This window comes from Chamaea fasciata, unplaced genomic scaffold, assembly GCF_029207755.1.
Source record: "Chamaea fasciata isolate MVZ Bird 193981 ecotype frontalis unplaced genomic scaffold, bChaFas1.0.hap1 SCAF_2, whole genome shotgun sequence".
NCBI lineage: Eukaryota > Metazoa > Chordata > Aves > Passeriformes > Sylviidae > Chamaea > Chamaea fasciata.
In genome coordinates, this window is record NW_027094087.1 from 18,002,856 (window position 1) to 18,030,068 (window position 27,213).

At 40.6% G+C, this 27,213-nt stretch overlaps 1 protein-coding gene across 9 annotated transcripts in view; it reads right to left on the reverse strand.

Moving 5' to 3' along the window:
• BBX (BBX high mobility group box domain containing) overlaps positions 1-27,213 on the reverse strand; it is a 136,056-nt gene that overhangs the window by 7,452 nt on the left and 101,391 nt on the right. For 5 of the 9 annotated variants that reach the window (XM_066175147.1, XM_066175146.1, XM_066175148.1 and 2 more), the window contains 7 exons: positions 24,336-24,416; positions 20,948-21,028; positions 17,822-18,737; positions 16,790-16,928; positions 13,511-13,659; positions 6,423-6,509; positions 114-311 (listed from right to left, as the gene is read on the reverse strand). In XM_066175147.1, the coding sequence (XP_066031244.1) occupies positions 114-311; positions 6,423-6,509; positions 13,511-13,659; positions 16,790-16,928; positions 17,822-18,737; positions 20,948-21,028; positions 24,336-24,416 (1,651 nt within the window). The remainder of the gene's footprint in view (positions 1-113; positions 312-6,422; positions 6,510-13,510; positions 13,660-16,789; positions 16,929-17,821; positions 18,738-20,947; positions 21,029-24,335; positions 24,417-27,213) is intronic. The other 4 variants (XM_066175141.1, XM_066175142.1, XM_066175144.1 and 1 more) reach the window with 4 other exon arrangements.

Sequence of the window (27,213 nt, forward strand, 5' to 3'; positions counted from 1 at the left end):
AAGCAAGTATGAAAACAAGCCAATTTAAAAACACTCCCCTGATAGGTTGCTTGTACCCTCAAACATTCTCCAACCATTCAGTTTAAATAAAATTTTAACTCCAATTTCCTTACCCAGTGTCCCTGCTGCTGGTGACACTCGCCCGTCTGCTGTTCGGACAAGATGTGTGATCTTAGTTTTCCTTGCTTTCCTTTTCTGGCTGCCAACTAAAGGCTCATGCATCATTGCTGGCTCTGGAGTGTTTAGAGTAGATATAGAAATTTTATTCTTCCAGGCAGACTCACTGGAATTTCTGTCTTCTAATAGTATGGCTAGAAGAAAATAAAAATGCAACTTTAGATGTAAAATAATTCAGCCACTAGCTATGCTCATTTACCATTTTGCATCTATCTGCATAAGTGAGAATGTTCCTCACAGGCACTCAAGAGCATAACCCGTGGCAAGATACAATCTAAATGCCACAGATGTTTGCAGGAAAGTAACAGAATCGACCTTAAAGACATACTGAAGGTTCAAGTTCTTAATATTTGCAAAGAAAACTCTGAGATCGGCAGTGGCACTTGAGTGGGAGCAGGGTATCGCTCTGTACAAAACATTCTGTAACAGAAGATGTCAGCAAGTGGCTAAGAGACAAAATATATTTAAGGAACAACAAGGGTCCTCACGTAAGCTTAGCCTAGCTCACAGACGAACTGACAAGCAGAATTCAGCAATTCCTGACTATCCAGTCTTACCTCTTTAGTCACTCTACATCAATTCCTCTAAGAAAGGGAAATACTACCTTTTACAAAACAACAAACCTTAAAAAACACCCCAAAGCCCACAAATAAAAAGCAGAGAGCTGGATCACAGCCAAAGACAAGCGTGCTAAAAAAAGGAAGTAAGCATGGGATAGAATACCATGATAGAAATACTGCCCACATAAAGTCAGAGAATGAGAAAGGAACAGTTTAAATCTTTCTCAGCAGCTCCAGTGTTGGTGTTCTGAAGTAGCCTTTTAACCCGAACTGGAACATGATCCCAAATTTTTACTTGACTGAAGAGTTTACTTTTATCTTGCTCACAAAGAAATTGATGAGACAGCAATCACAAAACGTATTTAAGCTTCCAAAGTCTGAGCTCAGTGCCTAGTCAATTGTTTGCAATTTGCATTGATTCGATAAGCCCTTCTGCTGATCCCATGGGGTATCACTAGTCCATAAAGGCAATCTGTGGCATCCTTTTCCCTCCTGTGATAAAAGTGTTATGAAGCCTGCCCCATCTGTGATCACTGTCAGCTAGGGGTAGAAAGAGGTTACAGGTAGCAAATGGAATGCCTAAGTAATTTTTTAGATGCCTGTCTAACCTGTTTTGAAATTGGGAACACTTATGATACCTGCACCAAGTTCTTGAGGTAATTTTTCCTAGTATACTGCCATCCTGAGTGATTACCTTTTTCCTAAGGCCTGCACCTCATCTCCCCGGCTGCATTTTCAACTCATTATTTTCTTTACTACCTCTCAGGTTATACCCCATATCTTCGCAACAGTCCTTGATATCATCTTCCACGGCTGTTACTGTGTCTACAGTTATCTTACTCTTCCCTCCAGTTTCTTTTCATCTTTCTCCCCATTTTAAAAACTTGTTTAAGACACATTTGTCACTTTTTGGGTGATTTGACCAGCAAAAATGACACACACAGAACTGAAGCCAGAGTGCAAACAACTGCTCTTTCAGAAGGGCCAAGAACTGAACAACTCCAATAGTTCTCCTGCACTGAGACTGGTGGGGTCACACAGGAGCATCCAGCCCCACAAACTGTGCATAACAGCCAAACAGTCTACATGGCCTTTGCCTTCTTTCACATTAGTGTATATTCCTGTTTATTGTAAGTTTTGTAGATTTAACAATCTTTCTATTCAAAGATATAGCTAATAAAGTCTTTATCTTTTTCTGGCTTCTTTAACTGTTCATTGAGTGAGCATGTGGACTAAATTAAGAGAATAGTGGAAGACATAAGGAGTATATGATGTTGGCATGTTTGACTAAGAAACAGCAGAAGGTGGCTATAAAAACTCATATGCAGTAAGTATATTCCCTCTCCATGTTTTTATATTGTTTTACATTCCCTCTCCAATGTTTATTTTAATCCCTGAAATGAGACTTGAAAGTCGTCTACTCTCCTTTTCTCCTCTAGCTCTAAAAGAAACTCTTTATCACTTCAACGTAACATTGCTGCCATACAGTCTTGAAGAAGGAAGGATTGAAGGTGAACAATAAATATTTTGTGTGTGTGTGGGTGCAGGGTCAATGTTGAAGGGAAGAGCATCTTTACTCTAGTAGTCTTAGTGGACAGTGGGTTTAGAATTCATTTCACTGACTTTACAGAGTATTATTCAAGTAGACATAAAACTTGGAAATCACACAAAGGCTTCACTCACAAAACCCTTTGCACACACTTGTAGAGGAGAAAGGAGACCATGTTTCAACAAATCTGTATCTAAACGATATGCTCCTGCATCTCCTTCAAGAGGAACAGCATCCCATTGCTTCAAGTGACAAAGGTATATCTGTACAGATGCTCCAAATCAGGACCTGGTTTTGTTCTGCAGGAAGGATGGGACAAGCCAGGCTTAATTCCCTGTAGTTTTTCAGGGGAATATTCTCCAGACACGAAATGAGGTTCTGCAGTTGCTGTGCAGTCCTGCCAACAGGCAATTGCATGCTCAGCTCTCCATGACAGTGGCATGGGCAGAACTACTGGGTTATTTCTGCAAGCAGAGTTGAGAACATGGCATGAAGGTGCGGGCTTTTAGGCACGCCTACCCCTCAGTGGCAGAAGTAACTCTGAGAGAGACATATCCAGAGGTCTATGCCAGATGGTTTCCTCAGCTAGGTTTGTTAAAGGTTTGCATGTACAGTTTATCCTATTCTGCAGGCCTGCAGAGTACACGTAGTCTTATTTTCCCCCTCTTTGTGAATAAGAAAAATGAAGTCAATTGAACTGATTCAGCACACCACAGCTTTTCAGACCAAACCCCAACAAAACGCAGACTTAAAAAAATTTCCTTAGTGATGCCTGTTATGAGAGAGAGCTGCAGAAGTTTAACCAAACTTAGTGGAGAACAAATGCTCTGTGGGTCTAAGCATGCTAGTATCAAGGAAGAAAGGTGGGCTGTAATGATTTAATTGTCTTTATGAAGTTAAACAGTGAAAATCTAGCCACACAGAACATAGCTTCAAGCCACCACCATCTATGGAACCACTTTCACCAAGGAAGTGATGCCAAACAGACTGACCTGGCAGAAATTCCAGCTCTTCTGACAACAGGACACTGCGACAATACTGTTTTGTGGCCAGGCAGCACACGGAGATGCAGCAAGGGCTGTGGACTAACACGGAGAGACACGAAGCAGCAGATGGTCAAACCAGGTGTAGGAGACAGCTGCCTGGGCGGGAAGCTCTGCTGCGGGAGCCTGTGCTGATCCAGCCCTCCTCCAGACAGAATGGTTGCCAAAGGCACAGAGCTACTGGCTCCCTCTGGGCTGCAAGCCCCATAAAACAGGGCTCTGATGTGTGTGGGAGAGCTGCTGTAGGAGTGGGTGCAGGGACAGGGCTGCTTCACGGCTGAGCTGGTGCTGAGACCAGTGCGTTCATCCTCTCTTCCGTCCTTCCTGTGCCCAGGCCAGCATTACAGCTGGCTGCTACACAGACCATGCAAGAGCCTCAGCACAGCTCACTAAGAGTACCTGCAAAGAGGCAATTCCTGTGACTTGTTATTTTATGTACTGCTTTCCATTAGAAAGCCTTGTTGGTGTGGCAGAAAAATTAAACTCCCAGATGAGTGTTAAGTTCCCCAAACAGGCATGGGTCCTGCTGTGCCTTCCTAAGGAAGAGATCTATCTCTTGACATATTCAATTGCATTACTATGTGCTCTCTGTAGCATTTCACTGGTGTTTAACTGGGCTGTACCCTGCTCTATGAGCAGCTGCAAACTCTTAATATGGTGACGTGCACTGGTCCTTCCATGTACCATGTGGTCAAAATTCACTCATATTTCCATACCAGAGACACAAGGAAACACAGTACAATCACAATAAATCTGCCTTTACTGCACTTACTTTCCTTCACTCCTAACACAGACGCACATAGGCACACACACTTTTCAAGATGAAAAAACAAGAAGCCAGCATGACCTCTGCTGACAGCAATCCTTCCAAGTATCTCCTCTGCAGCTACACACTCAAGCTCTTTCTTTCTGCAAAATTAACTTCATAAAAAGCAAAACCGCACATTATGTAGACTTGCGACTCACCACAAGTATAGACTAACCACAAAAAGGAGTAAAATTTTTCATTTATTTTTTGATTCACAAAATGCTCAAATAAGTATTATCTGAATTGAAATGGAGATTCTGGGATTCTCATCTTGAATGCTGCAGAATATGGGACAGCTCAGCTACATGGTTTAGGGCCTGTTGCCTAGGAACTCCTGGATGGAGGATGAAGATCTGTAGACAGCACAGGAGGGAGAGGCTGTCCAGCACCTCCTGAGGCCATGCCCACACTGCATTTTGTTGATCAACACTGTGCTTTCAGTCACTACAGGATACACTTCAGAGTAGGCAAGACTCCAGATTTTCTCCCCTCTGTAGATCAGGGGAAAATGCAGTTTCTCATCAATATACAGACATCCACTGCCTTTCCTCTGATGTGGACTGTGTAAGGTTCCTAAGTTCCTTGTGTCTTTGCTTTAGTCTTGGGAGAAACTTGGCAAGTTGGCTCTGCCCCAGCAAATGCACAGACACATCTTTAATGTTTAGACACTATGACATTATTCACATGCTTAACTTCCAAGGACATGCCTCTGTGCTGTGCTGGAATGAGGCCAGGGCACTCAACACTTGCCAGGGTTGAATCTTTGATCATAGTGCACACTTCACTTCGTATCAAAACACGCTGACTTCTTTTAAACAAATGCAGGGGTTGACATTTTGTTTACCCAGATTTTTATCTGCAGATTTTAAGGTAGTTATGTTTTTTACTCTTTACTTAATCATCTATTAAACACTTTCTGTTTCTTTTCACCCAGGAGAATTTAAACACCCATTGCTCTTAATAATTTGTCTACACAGTCTATTAATAATTCAGGAACAATATCTGAATGATGCCAAATAAAAACTATGCTAATGCATGATGCCTTTTTTACACCAACATGGAAGCAAGATAGTTACTTCTCATAAGCAACTCCCACAATATATTTGTTGTACAAATACAACAAGACAGAGCAAGTAATTTCAAATTATTTGCACCATGGAATGCAGAAGAGCAAGCAGAGTCTATGTGGGAAAATAGTGCAGGTGCAACACAGATGACAGAAAACACAGCACCAGGAAAGGAGAGGAAATTACATCTCACCTCTTAGGAAAAGATATTAACCATAAAGGTAGCTGGGGAAACTGGAGATGGGAACAACAATTTTATTATCTTAGAGATGAACATGGGTGGGGAAGAAACCAGACAAAATTAACAGAGTTAAGTAAGCAGAACCAGAGAGGCTTTTCTACACTACAAGAACAATGCAGGAGAGAACACTACTGTGGAACAGCTAAAGAACAACCTGGGCATGACTTGAATAGTGTGGGCAACATGATGACAAAAAAAATGGGCCCAGTGAAACAGGCTAAGCTATAATCCTGTACATACTGTTCACTTGAAAATGCCCCTCAGAGTTTTGCATTTGTAGTGCGCAGGATTATGATATCGTAACAAGAAGAAGATTTTAGAGAGCTAACAGCAGGATAGCGGGCAGACAAGCTCCAGAACAAAACTTAAACTGCAGAAGGTATTTTCAAAATGAAGCAAGCAGAAAACTGGTTTAAGATTTCTACAGAGGAAGGGTTGGAGGTTGGTACTTCTGAGATCTGGTGTAGAAACAAGCACATACATCCTGACCAGGCTCTTACACCATGGCCAGGCTCTTACCTTGACCAGCTGCAGCCTGCAAAGTTCCGGACAGCAAGAAATCACAGGAATAGGAAATAGGGACATGCACAAATGCTCTGGCAAAATGATATGGTCACTGATACAGAAGGATGCAGATAAGAGCAACCTAAGGACTACAGAGCTGTGAGCTGTAGAAGATAAAACATTTTCAGGGCCAACTGCAGAATTGCCCTTGCTTTGTCAGGTCTGCTGCATGGCATCTGGAACAGGAAACTGTAATTAAAGGGAGATGCCAAGTAAAAACAGAACGGCGTAATACTGGAGAAGGTAATATCAACTGGAGCCAGGAGGCAATGGAATCATAGCAGACAGGGAAAATAAGGAACCAAAATGATTAAAGACTACAGAGCTGAGGTGTCTTTGTCTAGAAGCATTTCCCCGAGACTGAACTGAGAAAGAAGGCAGCTGAAAACCTTAATTAAGCAATGCACCAGTACCTGTGTCCGGAACATTAAGCTTCTTTCTGTGCTTAAATTTGCTGACAATTTTGTGGAATAGGTTCTTTTTCTGAGACTGGAATGAACCTACAGACAACATTAATAATACATACTTTTAATTAGAAGCTTGAAAAAGAGTACAACAGTCACAGTATGCATGTACTGTACAACCTCCCCTTCCTGTAATACAAGTCGCCATTTGACGGGGAAGCACAAAACCCGACCTGCCGCCCGAAGGGACTCTGGGGGCTTTCAGCAAGCTGTAGTTCAACCCACCACCTCCCAATGTTTAAGTGCATACAATGCATTTTGGGGAATGAAGCGCTTAGGAAAGGATAGCCATACAATAAAACGGGGGGGGTCTTGCTTGTTTAAAGACATGCTCTCTTTTGCACATATACTGGGCTTGGCTGGCAGGGAGTAAACTGAACAGTGCTAGAAACACACCACTGCTGAGCAGTGTTTACAGAGCATCAAGATCTTTCTCTCACTCTGGCATCCCAGCAAGTAGGCTGAGGGTGTTCAAGAGCTTGGGAGGAGACAGTTGGAACAACTGGCCAAGAGGCCTTTCACACCACACTACGCACAAAACTGTGGAGAATGTTTTTTTTAAAGTTGTCCATTGCCTCAGGTACTGGCTGGGCATCAGTTTGTTAGTGGTGAGTGCTGCCTTTTACATTACTTGTTTCCTCCGTCCAGCTTGTGAAACTGTCTTCTTCTTGACCCAGGAAGTATTTTTCCTTGGTTTTGCCCTTCCTATTCTCTTCCACATCCCACTGTGCGAGTGAGCAATGGGGTGGGATCCTACTTACCAGCCAGGGCCAACCCACCACAGGATGCAAGAGCTATCACTGCCTTTCTGGTGACCAGAAATGAGATATACTAAGTGCAAAAGTAAAAGCTCCAGAGAAGGAAGGTGAGGTTATGTCCACCTCATGGTATCACTCTTACTTTGCCAGCAGTCTTTACTAGGAGCAGTCAGAAGACATCTTGTGTGACACTGGACCACAAAATATATCACTATCAGAGGTCACCAAGAAGTTAGCCTTTGCCGCATTAGGAGAGCAGTCAGTGACATAACAGCAACATAGGCGTAAGAGATGCATAATCTCCACAATGCAAAACCATTTTTAGGGAGTTTACAGAAACTCAACTTCAAAATCTTATTTCCAATGACACAGTGAACAATTAAGTCTTCAGGTTAGTTCAGAACAGACCAGCCCAAACAAATCATATGCTGTGCATGTGACAAGGTGATTTATAGCCTAACAAGTGGGTGTCCTTCCCATCTCTAGCTCACCTGGAACAGGATTCTACTCACCACAAATACTAGCCTCTTCCACTCATCCTTAAAAGGAACCAGACACACACATTGGCTACTGGGACATAACTGCAACCATACAGGAATGTGCTATCAGGGTAAATTTACATTATACACCTGCAAATTGCCATCTCAGACTCCATATGCAAGGAAAGAGAGAGTAAAGTGTGTAGCACATGGAAGAAGTATTTAGTCTTATTAAGTGAAACCATTCACAGACACTAGGCTGTCTGATCAATACTGAAAATTACTGAGAGAAAGCTAAAATCCAGCCAGAAACCTTAACATCTTGCACATGTTGGCTTTTTGGCTCACTGCTACTTCTTTTTTTAATATGGAAGAAATCAAAACTTTGGAGAAAACTTAATAAACTTCCAAAAATCCAGAAGTCAAACAGCAAATCAAATAAGGTCCAAGCAAGAGATCATCTCAGGCAACATCAGCTTAAAACAGCTTCAGTAGAACCTGTATAGGAAATACCAGAAAGTACAACAGAAGAGACCACATTCACTCAAACTTATTGAACTTACTGAAATGATGTTCTTCAATTTTTACAACAGCTTCCTGAGTATCACAGAGGACTAGTCTTGTGTCAGTGCAACAAAAATGTAAAGGAATGAAAAAGCTTAGAGAGATTCAGCCAAAGCCTAAGAGAAAGAATTAAGCTTTTCTTGATACCAAGCTCAAATACTCCATCTACATCAACAGAAACAAGTCTTTCCACAAAGTTCCACAAGACAGAGGTACATAACTACATGATTCTTGTGATATTTTTATTATTGCTTTTTAGTTAGCTGATTAGTGATTTTTGCAGGTGCCTGGAAGAAGCAACATGTTACATATCACTGTATGTACGTATCACATGTACATATCCCATGTCTCTATTTCTACAGCTCAACTTGCACCATACAAACCCTTTCAATTACTATCACAGACAGCCAGTGTCAGCAAATCTAAGCAGAATAACTGAGATGAAAAACTCAGAAAAAGATGACAAGCATTGCACAGAGGGGGAAACCTGTGTCTTTCATCTCTTTTTTCCCCATCAAAGGCACCTTTGTCATCAGCCTGTATCTGCAAAATGTCACTTTAGTACATGGAAAATCTAAGGACTTTAGCAGGTCTGAAAGAAAAGCTGCCTTTCAGTAAGGAAACCTCCTATTTCCTTCCCTTTTAGCTGTTACTCCTGTGAGACAGTGCCCAGTGACACTTAGAACGCCTTTGGACATAAATGCATTGAAAGAGAAGACCGGCTAATAGCTAAATAAGTCAACAGTTCATACTTGGACCTGGCAATGTACATTCTAACTCCACAAGAAACTTCATCAACACTTTGCCTTAACAGTGTAGGCACAGTCACCATGCAAGAGTTGACAGGATGCCGGCCTGGGTTACACACCTGTTTCATGGAGACAACAGGCAAGTATTCCAAGACTTTGAACAAATGCCACTTGTGAACATTCAATCCAGAGAAAATCCATGACTGAAAAAACTAACCTAAAAGTCTTGCTGTTAGGCAATGGACCCCAGATGTCATTTCCTATAGAAAGAACCTTTTAAGGTTAGTTTACTTGACACTGTTATACAGCCATCTACTCATCTTGCTCCATTAGAAGTATTTTACACGGCTATTCCTCTCCCTAGTACTTTGGCAATTGCCACAGGATTTAATCCTTGGCTTGTCCGTTGTGCTCATTGAGGGCAGTAGAGATTCCTCCTGGGAATACTTGCTACTGCCAGTGGCAGCTGCTCATGGAAGCAGCAGGCAAGAAAATGAACTGCATTTCCTCCAAATTTCTGGGTGTAGGCCTCGTTTGCTCTCAAAAAGTTCCCTGTTTTTACTAAAGGATCTGATCAAACAGAGGACATTTCAACAAGATCCTAACAAAATCAAGACAAACAGTCTGTGCTTTTCTGCATCTCTCAGAGGAAGGCGCTGTATTTTTAGGTCATGATCCTTGGAATGTTACAGCATGAAATCTCCAAGCATCTGAATGCTTTGAACTGAGCCAAAAAAACCCCAGAGCTAAGACCAAGAGGAATGCCACAAAGCAGCATCCATTTTAAGCTGATGCCTCCTTTCTAGTCAGAGAGGCCAGAGACAAAAAAAAAAAAAAAAAATCAAAAAAAAAAAAAAAAAAATCAACAATCTCTTCCCCCATATTAAAGCACACTCTGCATTCCCCTCTGCCTTCCTAAAATGAAAGCTTTAGTGCAGTGCTTGGTGTATAAGTGAGCATTTCTTCACAGTACAAAGCAGAAATAATGACTTTGCCTGTTGCTCACTTTTGCATACAAGCAGATTAGTGACTCACTGCAGACAGCTGACTTCTGCGTGGTGGGATGTTTTGGCACATATGCCATTGGAAAGAAGAAAAAAAAAGGAAACCGTCACAGCTCCAGTAAATGTCGGAGCAGGCCATCTGCACAGATTCAGTACAGCTCTATTCTTCAGCCATTTTGCGACATTATTATTGTATATACACATTTCTACTTCAAAATCCTTGATGTGGATTTTGACAAAGCTTTATGGCTTGTTCAGTCTTGCTCCCACTAAAGAAAGACCCTCCAAATCATTTCAGTGGGAGCAGAATTTAGACAATTTGGAAACTCTGGGGAAAAAAATGCCTCTCATTTAAAAATAGTTCAAATTTTCTTTCATACATGTGGATGTGAAAGAGCTTTCATGTTACAGGGTTCTTCAGGTGTTTTTATGTGAAAGAATTGGCTGAAGTGTGGACTGGACATGACAAGCGCAACAGAAGTAGTCAGTGGGCACTGCCCTACTGGTTTTCCACTTCAGAGCAGGAAAACATCCTGAAAAACCTGGCCGTGTGGTTAGGTAGCAGATCAAGCCTGTTGTAGGCATAGGCTAAAGACATTTGACAGAAAATCAATCCAGCACCATTTACTCCAAAATAAAACTTATTAAAGCATACAGTTACAGTTGGTGATGGGGTGCAGAGAAACTCCCCAAACCGAACAAACAAAAACATTTCTCCATTTTTATTCGCCCAACATCCCGGGGAAGGCTTAGAGTAAAGCACTTCAACATATTTTCTAAATTTTAAATGTTTAGTAGACACTGTAGACTTCAAAAATGAAGTAGTTAGTTAATCTGTCCTGAGTGAAAATGAGTAGATAGTTTATGATCCTGCACACACTCATTCAAAAAAAGCATCATTTCAAGGAGTGTTTAAGTAAACATATCCCTACTGATTTTTATCTGCTTTCGGAAACAGCCAGAGGCCCCAAACACTTGTACACACTATTTGTGCTGGAAAAGTCTTCTAATTACCTGACAGAGACCAGGGAAAAGCCCTACAGCAGAAACAACTCCACGTAACCCAGTAATGCAGAGCAGTGCAAAGTTAAGGTCTCCCACATCCCAACACAGTCATACCGATAAGACTGTATTGACCCTTCATGGTTCATGCTCATTGCATAAAAATAGGATGCTACTTTTGTTTAATTCTAATGGTGTAAAAAAGCAGGACAATTCAGAAAACCCATAACCACACCAAACCAAGCTCTATTATTTTGCATGATATGCCAGTTTAATTTCCTGCAGTACTTGCAGTAGCCTAGCACACAGACCTGTTTGTGCTATGCTTTTGGAGACTAGAGCTCTCTAAGAGTCTTTACATTCATCACACTTCATCAGACAAGAGCACAATGAGGCTCAAAAGCCTGTCAGTACATCACAAATTAAATTGAGGATTCAGTTTAATAAATGTTTGACTCAACTGGAACAAACCTTACCAAGCTTAGTAAGCTCACTTGTATGCACTTTAGGTCAGATTATTTCAAAACCCAACTCACATCCTAGTTTTACACATCCTAAGAAAATAAAACACATTTAAAATTGACTTACTGCCATGAAATATTTACTTTTAAGCAATCCTTCTTTTCCAGAAGAAAAATGGTTTGTTGGAAAGTTTTTCAACTACCTCCTGAGACCTGACTGAACCTTGCTCTTCAGGGAGTTGGAATGACTGCCACTAAACTGTCAGCTTGCCCAGCTGAAGTGTGTGAATTGAACATTTACTGGAATTAGAAGCAGGTATCACTAGCTCTGTCTGGATTTAGTTTGGGGCTGTGGTTAGATGTTCGCTAAAGACAGAGCAGTATTACTGCCCTGGGGCTGCTTGTTGCAACCCCACAGCTCAGTTGGTGGAAAAATTCACGTGACTGTTTACCATCTGCTCAGTGCAAAGTCAGCTGGCTTAATTTAAAGAGCCCTTATTGTCAGCCAGAGGCAAACACTCCATGACTGGCAGGACTGTGCCAGAGCTACTCAGATCAGGCTTGTAACCAGCCTGCAGTTATGTTTTTGACCTCCCCTTGAGACCAGGCCGAATACATTACAAACCTCTTTAAGTGATGCTAACAAAACTCTCCTGTATGAGCCTACCTAAAAGCAGAACGCAGTCTTGGGCTACCTGGCTTGAGGCAGAATTCTAGCCCACCATTCCCAAACACATGGCCTGCAGAAGTTTTAAACATAGAGACACTTGAACAGGTAAATACTGGTGTGAGAAATCCAATGAGCTGCTACTACAACTTCAATTGCTAGATCACTGTAGTTAAGGATTTTCTTCCCAACAGATGTTGCTTAATTACCAGTGTGTTATCATACTGTAAAGCAATTCATTCACGCTTGTTTAAGAAGTTCTGTCAAATACACACCATAAAACAAAATTAAAGGCATCTGAAGTCAGAACTAGCTTGGTATTAGCACAAGTCTAATTTTGCAAAGTGGCTATTCCACATCTAATTACAAAAATCAATACCAAAATTGGCAAGCACTAGAAAAGACCAGCTGCTCAATCCTGCACACTGTAATGTGATTATTTGTGAAGCATTCAAAAGGCATGGATCTAATCCAGGGTCACCTGGCTAAAACAGCCGTATTAGATCTTAAAACCTGTCAGTCAGTGGAACTAACATTGTTGCAGAAAAGGAAACCAACCATTGCAAACTGTGCCTGATGAGGATCCTTTTGAGCATCCTTTTGTCTTGAGGAATTACTGGTATATAATTCCTTCATTTCGTGATGCTTCTATACTGTATATATGCATCAGTATTTCTACCACAGTATATAAGTAGTTTTACCATACCACATTGTCACTTCCCTACCACCTCTGTGTCACACATTGTCTGTATAAAAAAATAGCCAAGGGTGTAATGAATGTCTCCCTCCACGAGCCACAGCAATGGAGCTGGGTATGAAAATGGTTTTCATGACCTCTAACTTTTTTTTAATCCCACCAGGACATTTTTGCTCAAACTTTATGATGGAATCATGATCTTGACAGAAGAAAAATACCAGATGTTTCATTCAGACATTTTTGGTATCTCATGTTTTAATTTACAGACCCTAAAACTAAGCTTAGGAAAATGTCAAAATGGAACCTTTGATCATATGCCCTTTCTTCCCCATTTTCTCCCAGGAAAACTTGCCAAATTCACTTACCTCACAAATATTCATGTTTCTGAAAAACTTTCTTGCTATGAGAAATACAATTCATGTACAAACTCTACCCAATTCTACTTATCATGGAAATCAGGAACCAAGAGTGAAAACAATCAGCCTGAAAACTAAACCAGATGAGAACCAACTAACTTCAGTGCTTCAGGGAACTTCAGGAAATTTCTTCTTTGACTTCAGATTTTTCACAGGTAACAATACAGTAAGAATGTATAAATTCCTGAGCTTGTCACAGCACTGCTGTTATTTAAGAACGTTCCATACTTGGCAATTTACCTTTGTTGGATTTTGGTAGTTCACATGAGCCGCTTCCAATCTTTCGCTTTTTCCTCGAAACAGCTGAATTTTTCCTGTCAAAGGTAATAGGACTGTATTGAGGGAGGCTGTTGAATTTCTTTGCAAATTCTTCTTCCAATTTTGCTAAGCTAAATGGGAAACAAAACCATTCAAATTAAATGTAACTCTTTCTGGAGAAAAAAAAAATATACTGTTTAAGAGCTTGTGTGTGTATATACACACCCTTCTACACAGAGTGAGGGGAAAAACAGGTAAATGCACACACTGTAAACACCAAACCAGTATATATTAATCCAACTTAAGAATGAGAATGTACATTTCTGCTTCAGCATTTCGTAACAGTGCAAATTGATTATCTTAATAGCATAGGTTAAAATTAGAAAAAAAAAAATCAATGCCATACTGGTGACATTTAGCTCTGTTTGCTGCACAGATTCACAGAAGAGATTTATCTGTTCTGTGAGGGGCATGAACAAAGACAGCAAAACCAATAAAATAACTTCTCATAAAAGTTCTTACACCAGAATGGAAACAGCATTTCAAACCAGAAGAACAATGTCAAACTAATCAATCTACTGTGGATATTGTGAAACATGAAGCTTTGGGGCGGGAATTAGTTTTCTATTTGTTCTGGGTGATTAGATCTTCTCCCCTCACATTTTATTTGCTGTGAGATGAAAAATACAACTAGCTTATGCTTTCATGAAACCCAACATGCCTCATACTGCAGCCCAACCTGAATGATTGTCAGCAGATTAACTACAACTCAAGGAATACACAGTCAAGGTATGATTGTTCCAAACAGCAGAAGAAAACAAAGCACCCAAAAGAGGATGGCACAGTATTTCCAGCTGTAATGACTACATTGGCTTGCATAAGCACTCTGTTCCTGCAAATTTTCGCAGCCAGGCAGAAGTAGAAATCGTGTTTTAGTAAAAGGCAGTGCACATAGTTAGGCAAGTTATAAATAGCACTGTCAATGACAGGGGAACAATGACGTTTTCCACTTGTTTTTAATTCTCCTTGCTGTGAAAAACCTCAACTTGACAGAAGCTGGCATGACTGCTGGAAGGATGGCCCTCATACACTTGGAAGTATCACAAGAAACATGGTACTTCTCTCTGCTTTCTGAAGCAGCACTTCAAACAAATTGCGTTCTGAAAGCTTTGGTACACAGAAAGATATCTCATTTTTTTTCTCTGCAATTATTACTTCTCCCAGTAAGCAATTTTCAATCTTAAAATACAGCCTTGGCTCTTTGCAGACCAGGTGCATGATGGGGGTTTGTTTGATTGCGTACACATTTTATTTTGGTTTTAAATCACAAAGGTATCTGACATCAGTAGCGCTTGGTACTGCTACCTTTTTCTCTTCCACACGGATGTTCCCTGACAACCACAAAAGCATCAGATTTTCTGCTCTGACAGCTGTCATGCAATGCCATCATCTGACTCAGCTCCTCTCCCACTGTCTGTTCCCACCCGCCTCAGCTCCTGCTCCGAGGGCATGTGAGGGGCTGGAGCTCTAATTGGGGAGGCCAAACCCCATCTGAGCAGATGAGCTGCCATCCTGGCTAGTAATTTGTAACTTGTGAGACGTGCAGGCAATGCGGAGTGCTGCTAGCTCTATGTCAGCGATTAATTATTTAAAGAAATAAAAATCATCCACACTGTCACACATTTTAAGAGCCTCAGAAGCCTGGTTAGACACGTGTAGCTGAGCTGGGTTGTTCATGCTGCAAGGCGTGGTCCTGCCAGGAGATACATGCAGGTAGATACATGCCACCCAGACCATCAGAGAAATGCGGGAAGCTACTGATGGGTAAGGGAAGAGAACACAGGGAAAATGATGTAATTCTGAAGAGGTGAGGACCCTTCCATCAACACATCTACAAAGTGAGGTTGAAATGTGATGCTGAAGGGAGCAGAGTGAGTTAAGCGGAGCAGGTAGAGGTAAAACCAGCTCTTCAAGTAGCCAGAAGGTCAGGTAATGCAATGAAAAGGGATACAGGACACCTTCTCCAGCATTTATGCTTCACAAATTCTTAATTCTGCCTTTACTGAGTTCACTAAATAAAACTCATTAATGATGCAACTGAATAAAGATGAGAGATTGGAAAATATGTATTTCTTCATACAGCCAGATAATGAGGGTAGAACAGCATTGAATGAATGATTTAGACAATTTTGCTAGCTACTTTCAATAAATAATTTACAACTACTTTTTTTATGCTACAAGATGTGATCAGTTCTCTCACCATTATGTGTGAAAAGTTTTCAATCTGTCAACTTAAAATTAAAAATATTTCCAAAACTTATAAAAGCTATAAAAATACAAAGCGTTCCATTTTTTCTTGGCTAATTTTTGTTGACTATTCCAATAAACAAGACTTGGGGATTCCCACTGATTAATAACTTTGCGGAAATTGAGCTGCAACTAGATGTCACATAGACTAGATTGTAAAAAGGGTACTGTAAACCTGCAAAACCAAAAATACCATAATTTTAGGCATGAAATATGGAAAAACTCCCCTTTTAAAATTCATTTTCCCATCTGCAAGAATTTGCAAGTATGAATGGCTACCCAGATTGAACTACTGTGCCTGCAGCTAAATAAATCTGTAATACTCTGTCAAAAATCATTATTTGTATACTAGGAAAGTAATTCTGTGCAGCCTTGCTAAATTTTAATCCATCTATACTCATTAAATGTTTTTAAGATATATTTAATTTCATCGTGGTGGACATAAGCAGTTTAAGTATCTTTTCTCTACAATAGAAAAATGACATATTTATCATAATTATTTGCCAATATAAGAATATTGTTTACTATTCCTCTGTAAGCAATCTCTCCAAGTGGGCAAAGAGATCTATTTTTTCTAGTCTAATCTGGTTTATGATGATTGAACACCTACACAGAACTTTAAATAGTGCTTGCAAAGTACTCTGAAAATGTAAGTAATCCTCTTCACCACTTTTTGAGCAGGTAAATACCGTGTGGTTTGTTTAGAACTGAGCAAATAACCTAATTCAAATTCACTTACAGTCGTGTAAACGAGGGAAGATCTCAAAGGAATTACTTTTCTACATAAACGACAGGTATTTAGAGCATGACTCAGTCCAACTGGGTTTTTTATTATAGGAATTGTGATTATTTGGGTGTTCAATGCAGTTCACTTAGCTGCAGTGTGGAGGACTCAATCTTAAATTATCAGGCTGATCTAACTAAAACATTAAACAGTGTTAAGCCACAACTTACCCAAAAACAAACTCTTCCTTTGGCTTAGTCTTTTTCAGTTTTTTGTTCCCACTTGTCCCACTTGGGGAAAAGGCCCAGATTTCTTCATTCCAGCATCCTTCATGATCTGAGGAGTTACCTTTTCCTGAGCTTCTTTTTCCTGTGATGAAGGCAGAAAATTGTTTCCCATCTTTAGAAAAATGTTCCAAAACAAAGTGGACTCAGAAGAAACTTGTGCACCCAGCCAGTCCTGAAACTTATGAAGCCTGACCTTTTTGAAGGCAGTTACAAAACATTTTTCATTTTAAACTGGATTAATGATGATATTGACAACTATTCTGCATCCCCTGTCCCTGTCTTTTCCTGGACTACCTCCAAAATAAGGATCCCTTAAGGTATAAAGAAGAAAGAGATGAAGAGACATACAGTAATAAGATTCCCTAAATTACAAACATATCTTTTTCTTTTCTGACTGTTCTAATTACACATATAAATCTACCAGTTGGAAAAATACATTTCCAGACATCTCACTGAAAGCTTCCAAAAATTATCTCAAATCTGTCCTTCCACAAGATAAAGGGTTCTCACTTAATGCCTACAGCAAAACTAACAACCAAAGCAAAACCAGAACACATCTGCTTCTCGCAGGATCGAGAACTATGTTCACAACCACAAGAGTTGTTTATATAGAAACAAGGTAATTGTTCAGGGTTACCTACATCACAAGTCCTGCACATATCTATCAGCAGGCTAACAAATTAAACAACAAAGCCTTCACTCAAGAGGTTAAAACTCAGATCACAAAAGACAAAAACAGAGTGGTTAGGAATTTGTGAGGTAAGCAGGAACACAGATCACAAGATTTCAAAAGAACCTGCCCTGGAACATGAAGTCCAGCCACTCCACCTGTCCCTAGCATCTCAGGTGACCAGATACAACATTCCCACAGCACACTGCTCAAACTCCAGCTTAAACATGGACTTTTGATTTTCCTCCCACTCCAGGCAGGCTTTTGCACTTCATGCTGTAAACAAAACACTCAAAGCCACCCACCTCTGTCCACATTAGCGCGCAGAGATGTGAGCATGCCCTCTGACACCAGAGTTTTATAAAGAGCACCTTTGCAAGATCTCTCAGATTTCCTGGAGCCACAGGTTTCTATCTTTTTAACACAGTCACTGTCCTCAGTTTTGACCTGTTCTGGTAAGCTTTGGGGTACCACCTCCTCTGTTGGGGTCAGTGGTTCCACTTTAATGTTATCAGAAGCCTCACATGGTACTTCCTTGCTGGGTTCAATACTAAGGAAATCAGGAGGCTTTGATTCTTTGGTGGTCTCCACTGGTTTCTCCTTTGATGTTTTCTTCTCTTTTGATTTCACTTTTTTCTTTGGTGATTTTGTATCCAACATGCTTCCCTTCACATTTGAGACAGGGCGGGTTTTTTTGCGGGGAGTGTCCACAAGTCTCTCAGCACCCCAGTCCCCCTTGGCCACGGCTTCAATTGTGTACATTACGCTTTCAATGTCCGACTCAGAGGACTGTCTCTTTTTACAAGATTTCTTGGGGGTGGATTTTTCGTTTGTGTGTCGGTCCAACTTATTTTTTTTCTTTTTCTTCTTTATCTTTTCTGGCTTTAGCCCAAGGATAGTCATGTCGCTCATGAAAAGCTCTGGAGAACGGCACACGTGATCCTTTGTGTTATCCTTTCTCTCAAAAGGACTGTTTTCCATTGTGAGACTAGTAAAATCTCTGCATTTTGCAGTTTCTGATTCCTCAGCTTTTGTTTCATCTGAGTTTTGCATTTTCTCTATCTCTGATTGTTCTACTTTTCCTTTACTGGGGTCTTTTAATGTTGTTTTCTCCAGTCCTACTTCCATGTCCTCTGAAACTTCCCCTTCCTCATCTTCCAGTGCTTCCACTTTTGTTTTCCCAGGTTCTTTCACTTTTACTCCTTCCGAAGCAAGGCACATCTAAAGTAAGTTTAAAAACAGTCCCATGAAACAAAGATCAACTGTTATCATTACTTACTTGTACTAACAAGAGCATTAAACAGGGAATGTCTCAGGCATTTTAGTTTAGGAAAGTAAACTGTGCTACAGGACAGTACTGAAAAACAGGCTGAAGTCCTGCTGAAACTGATGCAATGGGATGAAGGCTAAGTGCTAGAAAAAGGCTGGTGGGTTCTATTGCACTAATAGAAAAAGACCCCAACTAATCTCAGTGGTGTTTCCTTTAAGGCTCTTTATATAATCTGGAAAACCACGTTGTCAGAATATCCGAAATGCAACAGAACAGAGTTATCTCTGACCACTGCCACAGACACTCTACTTGAAATCTCTCATCCGCATCCCTTTAGCTTTCAATTGTACCTAATACAATTCCTTTCTCCATTTTCCAAATGGCTTTGAAAGAGGGAGGGAAAAAACCGTTTACTACTGAATCTCCCTAACTGAAATTATTTTCTTTTACTTGGATGTAAGAAACAATTTGGAAGGTAGCACAAAACCCTTCCAAATCTTTCTTCTCATGTCACAGACTTATTTTGCAAAGAACTGCAAAGCAGCAGTGGTTGCCATGGTTATCTCCTCCTGGAGATAACATTAATGGAAACCAAAAATCCTCATACTATCTGAGGAACATCGAGATTCAAAAAAAGAGCTGTCAGAAGGTCCTCAAATTGCCATGTTTCTGCAGCAATGACTTGGAAGATCCTCTCTGTTTTGGATCACCTGTAAGCTATGCGGACACTTCTACAGAAGGCAGTCCTTCACAGCACCAACCAACTGCCCTTGGGAAGACATGTTTTGTTCTTACTGTCCCCTCTCAAAGCCCCCAAGCTGAATTCCCAGTGCAGTTTTGTTTTTAGAACAAATGCTCCAGTCACCTGGAACAAAACCAGATGGAAGAGGCTTGCTTTGAACCAGACATCAGAAGGTTCCCACAGCTCAGCCCACAGGCCATGTGGTCAGTATGGAAGTACCTCCCCCAGACACCTGGGTCCTCTTTAGGTCCATTTTAGATTTCTCAAATTGGCAAGGCTTCTTTTCCTTGCAAACTAAAAAAGTCTCTCATACCAATTTATGTAATAACATAACACCAACGATTGGGATGTTTTTGCAGCAGGTTTCCAAAATTCTTGCTGCACAAGGTAGAAACTACTGATCTGGTTCAGGACAAACTGGCCAGAGTACTGTAAAGCACCAGAGCTTGGGCAACACGCAGTATCTATTGGGAAGCAGGTTAGACCAGGCAAAGGAGAACTCCACAACTATGCTGACGTGGGTTCTTGGTACAAAGGTACTTCTGACTTTTTTACTACAATGCAATGTTAAGAACAGCCTGTGACTTTCAAAAGCCTAAGATCAATCTTTAATATGGAGCTCAATGGACTAAGAGTATTTTGTTAATTCAACATAGATCCCTAGCCAATGGATTATTTCCATTTATACATTTGCTTCTTCTGCAGTAGCCAGTAGTACAGAGCTATAGATGTGGCTACAAAAAAACTGACTTCTCTCTTGTCTGAATAAACTTGTAATTAAACAATCTTCAAGACCGGGAAAGCTTAAAAAAAGCGTTTAGAAACAAAATAAAGGCAAAATTTCAATAAAGTGCCATTGGTTTCAACTGCTCCCAGAAGGAAGATCTGCTAAGAGTATCATAGCAGAACTTCTATGGAAGTTATTGACCTGTTAGTTCACCTGAAAAACTTAACAGGCATGAAAAGCAAAAATAAATGAAAGCAGCCCATGACCATTAACATGAATTTGTAACAGCAATGCCTGAATTTGATAACACAGTCATCCAGTCCTCTCTCTCAACTATTCGTGCCCCTCAACCAAACCCTAAAACCTCAAGGCCTAAACCATGAAACTGAGTCAAGTTCAAATTGCAAAGTCCCTTCGCCACCAGGAACTGGTGGTACTTCTCAGCTGCACCAGACTCCTAGAAACTGGTGGTACTTCTCAGCTGCACTGACACTTAGAAACCTCTAAGTTGATGGCTAATCTGGGGAAATCTTGACTTGTGGCATCTGAGCCATGGTAATTTATGGTTCGATAAGCAGTGGTGCAATTATAACTGTATCACTGTTCTGCCTTGCAGACTTAGGCAATCAATAGCTTTAACTTCTCCACCCCAGAGCACCTGGGGCAATTAGTCACCAGTGTTTTAGTATTACCTCTGCCAGCTGAAATAACGCTGATGTTCCACACTGTTTCGTTAAATCAGAAGGCCCTGAACGGGATGTACTTGAAGAAATCTGTGGAGAGAAAAACCAACACCAATAAAACATCCTTTTATCACTACAAATTCTTTTATGTTTTCACAGATTTGAATGGATTGTTTCCCCCCCTTCCCAAAATTCATTCAGAGTATACAGTGAAATAGAAGTGCAGACCTGTGCATGCTGGTATGAACAAAAGCCCACTCCAACACTGCTCTGGTGGATAATGCCACTGTACTCTATAAACGTTACTTGCAGATTTGGGGTTTTTCTTGTTAGGACTCCCTTTGAGGAACAGGATGAACTGAAACACAAGCTCTCTCACACAGGAACCGACTCCAGCAGTTAAGCAACAATCTACACCAGCATGCAACCCAGCTGGTGATGTTTTTAAACGCTTGGCAGGACACTGGATTCCAAAATTTTTATCATTTCATTTCATTATCATAGGTTAAGGAGGCTATTCATTTCAGGCTATGGTATTGCCTTTTGTTGTCCTAAAGGACTCATGTAAAAGAGATACTCTGAACCCAAAGTTGTGTAGGAGCCCTCAAGCTGGTAATCTTTAGTACTTCTCAGAGTAAAAGGAGGCTGTCATGCAAGCATGTAGCTGATTATCATCCAGAATCTTTTCCCTGTATCAGGCCATGATCCTCTTCAGTACTTTAGAGTGTTTTGTATCAGTTTTGAGCTAGGTGCAAAGAAATTATCTTTTTCTAAACAAATTTTAAGTATCAGTATCAGAATTGGCCACTAGTCTGAAGAAAATGTTAAATTTTTAAGGACATATCCCATCATCTCTGACCAGGCTTGGGGCTTTCTTATACTGCCTTCTTTAGGCTGCATAAGAAAGTGGAATTTTAAGGGACTGGGGAACTAAAGTACTTACACCCTTTTGGCTCTCCCTATCCCCACAAACTCAGTTTCCATTGCTCTCAACCAACATGGGCCTACGAAGTCGATCACAGAATTTGGCCTGCCACTGCCAGAAAAGAAATAAAAAACAACACTGCCTCGACATCTCCTGGAAGGCGCCGCTCTTCACAGCACCTCCCAAGGTCTGACCATTAGAGCTAAAGCCTCCACAGGTTGCTGACAGCCAAGTGCTGTTAGTGCTGTGCAGTGGCCTCCTTGCCTTGGTGGGGTGATGCTCCACTCCACTCCACTGCCCCCCTTCACTCCCGTGTCTCTGCACTGAAGGCTGAAAACATAGCAAGGGGCTCAGCAGAGCTGAACAGCAACAGCTTCCCAGGCTTTAGAATGCAGAGTGGCTGCTCCAACCATTCACAAAAACTTAGAAACCCCTAATAATCCTTATATAGAAAAGAATTTAACCCCTTTCTGCATTTTATCTTAATTGCCATCTGTGAAATATTGTGAGATATCAAAAAGGAAGGGATAGGGAAGAGGGGGCAAAAAAAATGAAGATAAAATTGTTTAATCCACATAGCAGAGGGATGAAGGAGGAGCAGAGCAGTGTGGTATGCTGAAGAAGACAGGCTCCCACACACAAGGCACTTGCCATGCCAGCAGCACGGAAACAGTAGTCCAGTCGCCTCCAGTGCACAGCAAGTGCAGTTTAGATTAAGAGCAGCATAGCACAGCTGACTGCCAAATCCACTTGCAAACATAAGACACCCCCGAGGTGATTATGAACATGGATTATTTGGGATGCTCTAAACCAGGTCCTGAACTGCTATCTGAAAACTTAAGCTGAATCTCTCACATATCATTTATCCAAATACGATCCAATACTAGAGATCTCCAAAACTGGGGAAAAAAACAAAAGAAGAAAAAAATCAATAGCGCTGATGTCCTACAAAAGAGCTAGAGACATGGAAGATGTGCCTCGCACATCTGCTGTGTTTTTTCCTGTTTGAATCAGAGCTTTTAAAGTCTATCCTGTGTATTAAATTCGGCTTGCAGGAATCCATCTGAGCAATCACAGAGATCACGGAAACCTGTCCAACATACAATGCTGCCAGACTTCACTTTTTCTGCCACCTGCAGTACAAACTGTGTACTCCTGTGGACAAGCATCTGTCCTTCTACTAAATTAGGGCTTCACAAGCTTCACAGTCACATCACAGCTTCTAATGCTGACTTCTAAAAACCAGGCTGCACTCAGCAATAAGCCTTACTCCAGAACAGCACTACTCAGCCTCCTGCCGTCCTGTTAGAGGCCATGTTAAAAACTCCTGGTGCACCTGAGTAAATACCACCAGTCCTTCTGCTGTCCAAGAGCTGCAACAGCCAAATACCCTTATGGATCACTGATCAAAGTTAGGTGTAATCACCCTTGCACAGGCATTGCTGGCAATATAGCACAAACTCTACTACTGCCAGAGACTGCCTGTACAGTAAGGCAAATTTTCTTCCACTCACATAAGTTCCTATAAAGCAATAGTCTTGCAAGACTATCCACAGAACAAGACATGAAATACTTTCATTTCAATGCTTCCAACCTCTGCCTTTTTCCTGAGAGGAACCGACCTCACCAGCCAGAATACAGGGCTGGCTGCAACTAGACAGGATCCAGAGAACCATTTTCCTTACCGAAAAAGATGTGAACTTGAAATAAAAAACTAAAACACCACCAAAACAAAACAAAAACCAACTAAAAAGTGTACAAGTAATGTGCTAGCATACCTCCTTCTTTGTCTAGAATACAGCATGTATCTTCATCTTTCAATCATCACAAAGAATGGCACTTGCACATCAAACCTCAGAGATTCTTGAGTGAATCATCCATATCAAAGAGGAAGTCTCTTCAAGGTTATATTTAAGACTTATGGAGAATTTCTGGGACTTTGAGGAAACCTGACTCTACATTTTTGATTACTGCTGACAGCTGCCAATTTCAGAATTTAATACACTGCATCAACTTCCAACTCTTCATACAGATTCCTGGTGACCTCAAAGTCTACTTTTCCTATTCTCGGTCATCAATTAAGCAATGCACCTTCCAGTCATTATAACTAAAGCTTTATTTTTTTAATCCTGGTATCCAGCTCCTCATTAAGAAGCATACTATTATCTCCTGTCTTTGCTGTTCTCCTTAACATTGTTTTTATTACAGTTATAAACCTAATTTTCCTAAAAAGAAGTGTACCTTTCTGTGCTGTCTCTAGGAAAATACACACATTCACAAGTGTTTAAAAAACTAGGTCCCTGGGACCATAGCCACTGCCTGCTTCTCTTGATATGTAATTATTCACTAATCTATGTTTCTGGAAATACCAAATTTGATACTAGAGCAAACCTTAAACAATTCATACTTTTTTTTTGTGGAAAAGTTACACACATCTTCCCCTTCTGACACTACTGGGTATAATAACTTTACCTCTGCCAACTGGAAGAGTGCCGACTTCCCACAGTGCTTTACTGGCTCAGGACTTGGCAACTGGGAAGTATTTGATGAGATCTAGGTTACAAATGAACAGAGGAGAAAATATTTCAGTGGCATACAGGAAAGACAGGAAGGGAGAAAAAGAATGGAAAATAAGAGATTAGTTAAATTGGTTACTTTTAGTTCTTTCTGGTAAAAGGCCCTACTTCAGACAGGCAATCCCACCCAAGAAACACTTAACAGATATGTAGAAAACAGGAGAACACAAGCAAATCCAGCATTCCTTCCTTAGATTACACTCATGGATACTCTATATTTGTACTGTCCACAGCTAATATTCTGTCATGCTATGTGTTTTACGTCTGTTTTATGTGACCAAGTGAACAAATCATACCTCTTGCTTTAAAATATGCACTATTAGTTGTTAAGGTTAAATAAAATTCTCCCAGAAAGTCTGGGCAGTATTTCCCATTATTTAGACATAGAAGAGGACCATCTGTCCTCACAGGCAGTTCCTGTCTCACTTTCTTTAGTTATGAAAAAGGAAATAAGACCTATGCCTGGAGATCAAATCTAGCCTTCCAAAGAGCTGTTGCCGTGCCAGCAACTGTGATGAGTAAATAACTACCATTACCACTTTAGGAAATTGCTTTTACATCCCAATTTTTACAAACCCGCTTTTCAGTGCAGTATTATTAATTCAGAAATGCAAGAATTATTTCTGATATGTGACCTTTTTCAGCATAGCATTCCACGGCAATATTTGACCTGGAAGCCTTTGAAAACCTTGGGACAAAATCACCAGTATTTCTGTGGTATCTCCCTCACCACAAAAATCACACTTAGGACCATAATTAGGCAGGTAGTGACAGGACAAGGGCAATGGTTTTAAGCTGAAAGAGGGCAGGTTTATGGCAGGTGTTATGAAGAATTTTTAGCTCAGAGGGTGGTGAGGCACTAGAACAGGTGGCACAGAGAGGTTGGTGTTCAGGGCCAGGGTGGATGGGGCTTTTGAGGAGGGTGTCCCTGCATGCCGCAGGGGGCTTGGAATGAGATGAGCCTTAAGGTCTCTTCCAATTCAAACCACTCTACGGTTCTAAGATCTTCCAGATGCAAAAATTATCATGTTTGCCCTTCTCCTTGTAATTAATTCTTTCTTTTGAACTAGGTTATTTGAAGAATTTATCTTTCAATTACCTGTCAAAGGATTTATTATTACACTCCCCACCACATCCTCCTCCACCAAAATCCAGGACATCCATTTCACTTACAGCTGTTTAAAATACAGTGAATAATACTCAAACGTGCACTGATAGTAATTTTTAATATTAAACTGAAATATTTTAACATCCTAGTTTTGCTTTGAGACACTTCAGTAAACCTGCTCAGGACCCCACTTGACTAACTGATCTTGTACACTGCACTTTGCAGGAAGATGGTTTCAACTTTTAATCTTTCTACTATAACAAATGCTCATCTCAATGATTTTTTTTCAGCATGATATGAATGGCAGAAAAAGGATAGAACAACACCCACACACACTGAATTATAACTTGAGAACATACAGGCATATCTTGCCTCCTGATGCAGAAAGTGAGGAAAGAGTAAAGAAATTTTGACAAGACAACAGGTGATCCTAACAAAATGTGAGATCTTTATAGTACTAAAAGAGAGGAAGCAGACACTTCATACCAGAAAAAAAATATTTCTAGAGTTAAGAAAACAAACAGCAAGTGACACAAGCGTGTAACTCGTTCTGATGAAGTCACTGGCCAAACATCGGAAGGAGAAGCATGGCTGATCAATCGCTTCTCAGTCAGATTACAGATCCCATTCCTTGTCATATGAACATCTTCCAGCCTTAATTAGAATAATCAGAACCTCCAGTACTACAACCACAACAGTCCTTTACTTATGTAGAGGTTTAACTGGAGGATCATAAGGATCAAGTTACTATCTTTTATTACAATACAGGTGGGATTTTAGCTACTATATTACATTCCAGTTTGCAAAAGAAGCATGGTACTACTTTTTCCTCCTAGAATAGGCATTTCATTTCAACACAAACATTTAATGATTTCAGTATGTGGGTAAATAGCAAACACATTTGTCTTTACCTGGGAAGATTACAGCTTTACATACGGCAAAGCTAGAAGAGAAAACACTCACTAGCTTTTACACTCCCAATTTCAAGGCATTTTGGATTCAAACATCCTATTCTGCACAGAAATAAACAGAGAGCAAACCTTCTCAAAGTGAGTACGTGAGAATGCAGCAGGGACAAAAATCATCCTCAGGCATGCTTCTTTTCTTAAATGATAGTAACATGCTGGACTAGGAAAAAAAATCCACCTTGTTGCATGCTGCATGTTGACTGTTTTGGGTTTTTTTTAAATTAAATCACCTAGAGAAAAAAATTTAGCAAAGCTGCTGAAAGCAAAGAGTTTGGTGGTTGTGGATTCGTTTTATTTTTAAGATAGTTGAACTAGCAGTTCTTTTGCTTCCATACTCCAGAAGACTTTTCTTTAATAATGAATAAGAGTTTAGGGAAGTAAATCCAAAAGGTACTCATCTTTCCTCTCAAGGAAGTAATCACCACCATCTGTTCACATTTGCCAAACACAGATGCAGTAAGACCAAGAAAGCAAGGGGTCCCATCTGTTCTTCTTCCCTCTCATGGCATGGAAGGGGACAGCGACCAGCCCCTGTGAGCAGACAGCCTGCAAACAGCCACTGCCCTTAGGAACATGGCCCACTGCTCAGAAATCACAGACTTTCCATAAAGGCTCAAATAAGAAGGACAAAAGTAGGGCAAACTACTTGTAAAGTCACAGCAGCATAAGAAAGCCAAAAGTGTAACTTGACAACAGTC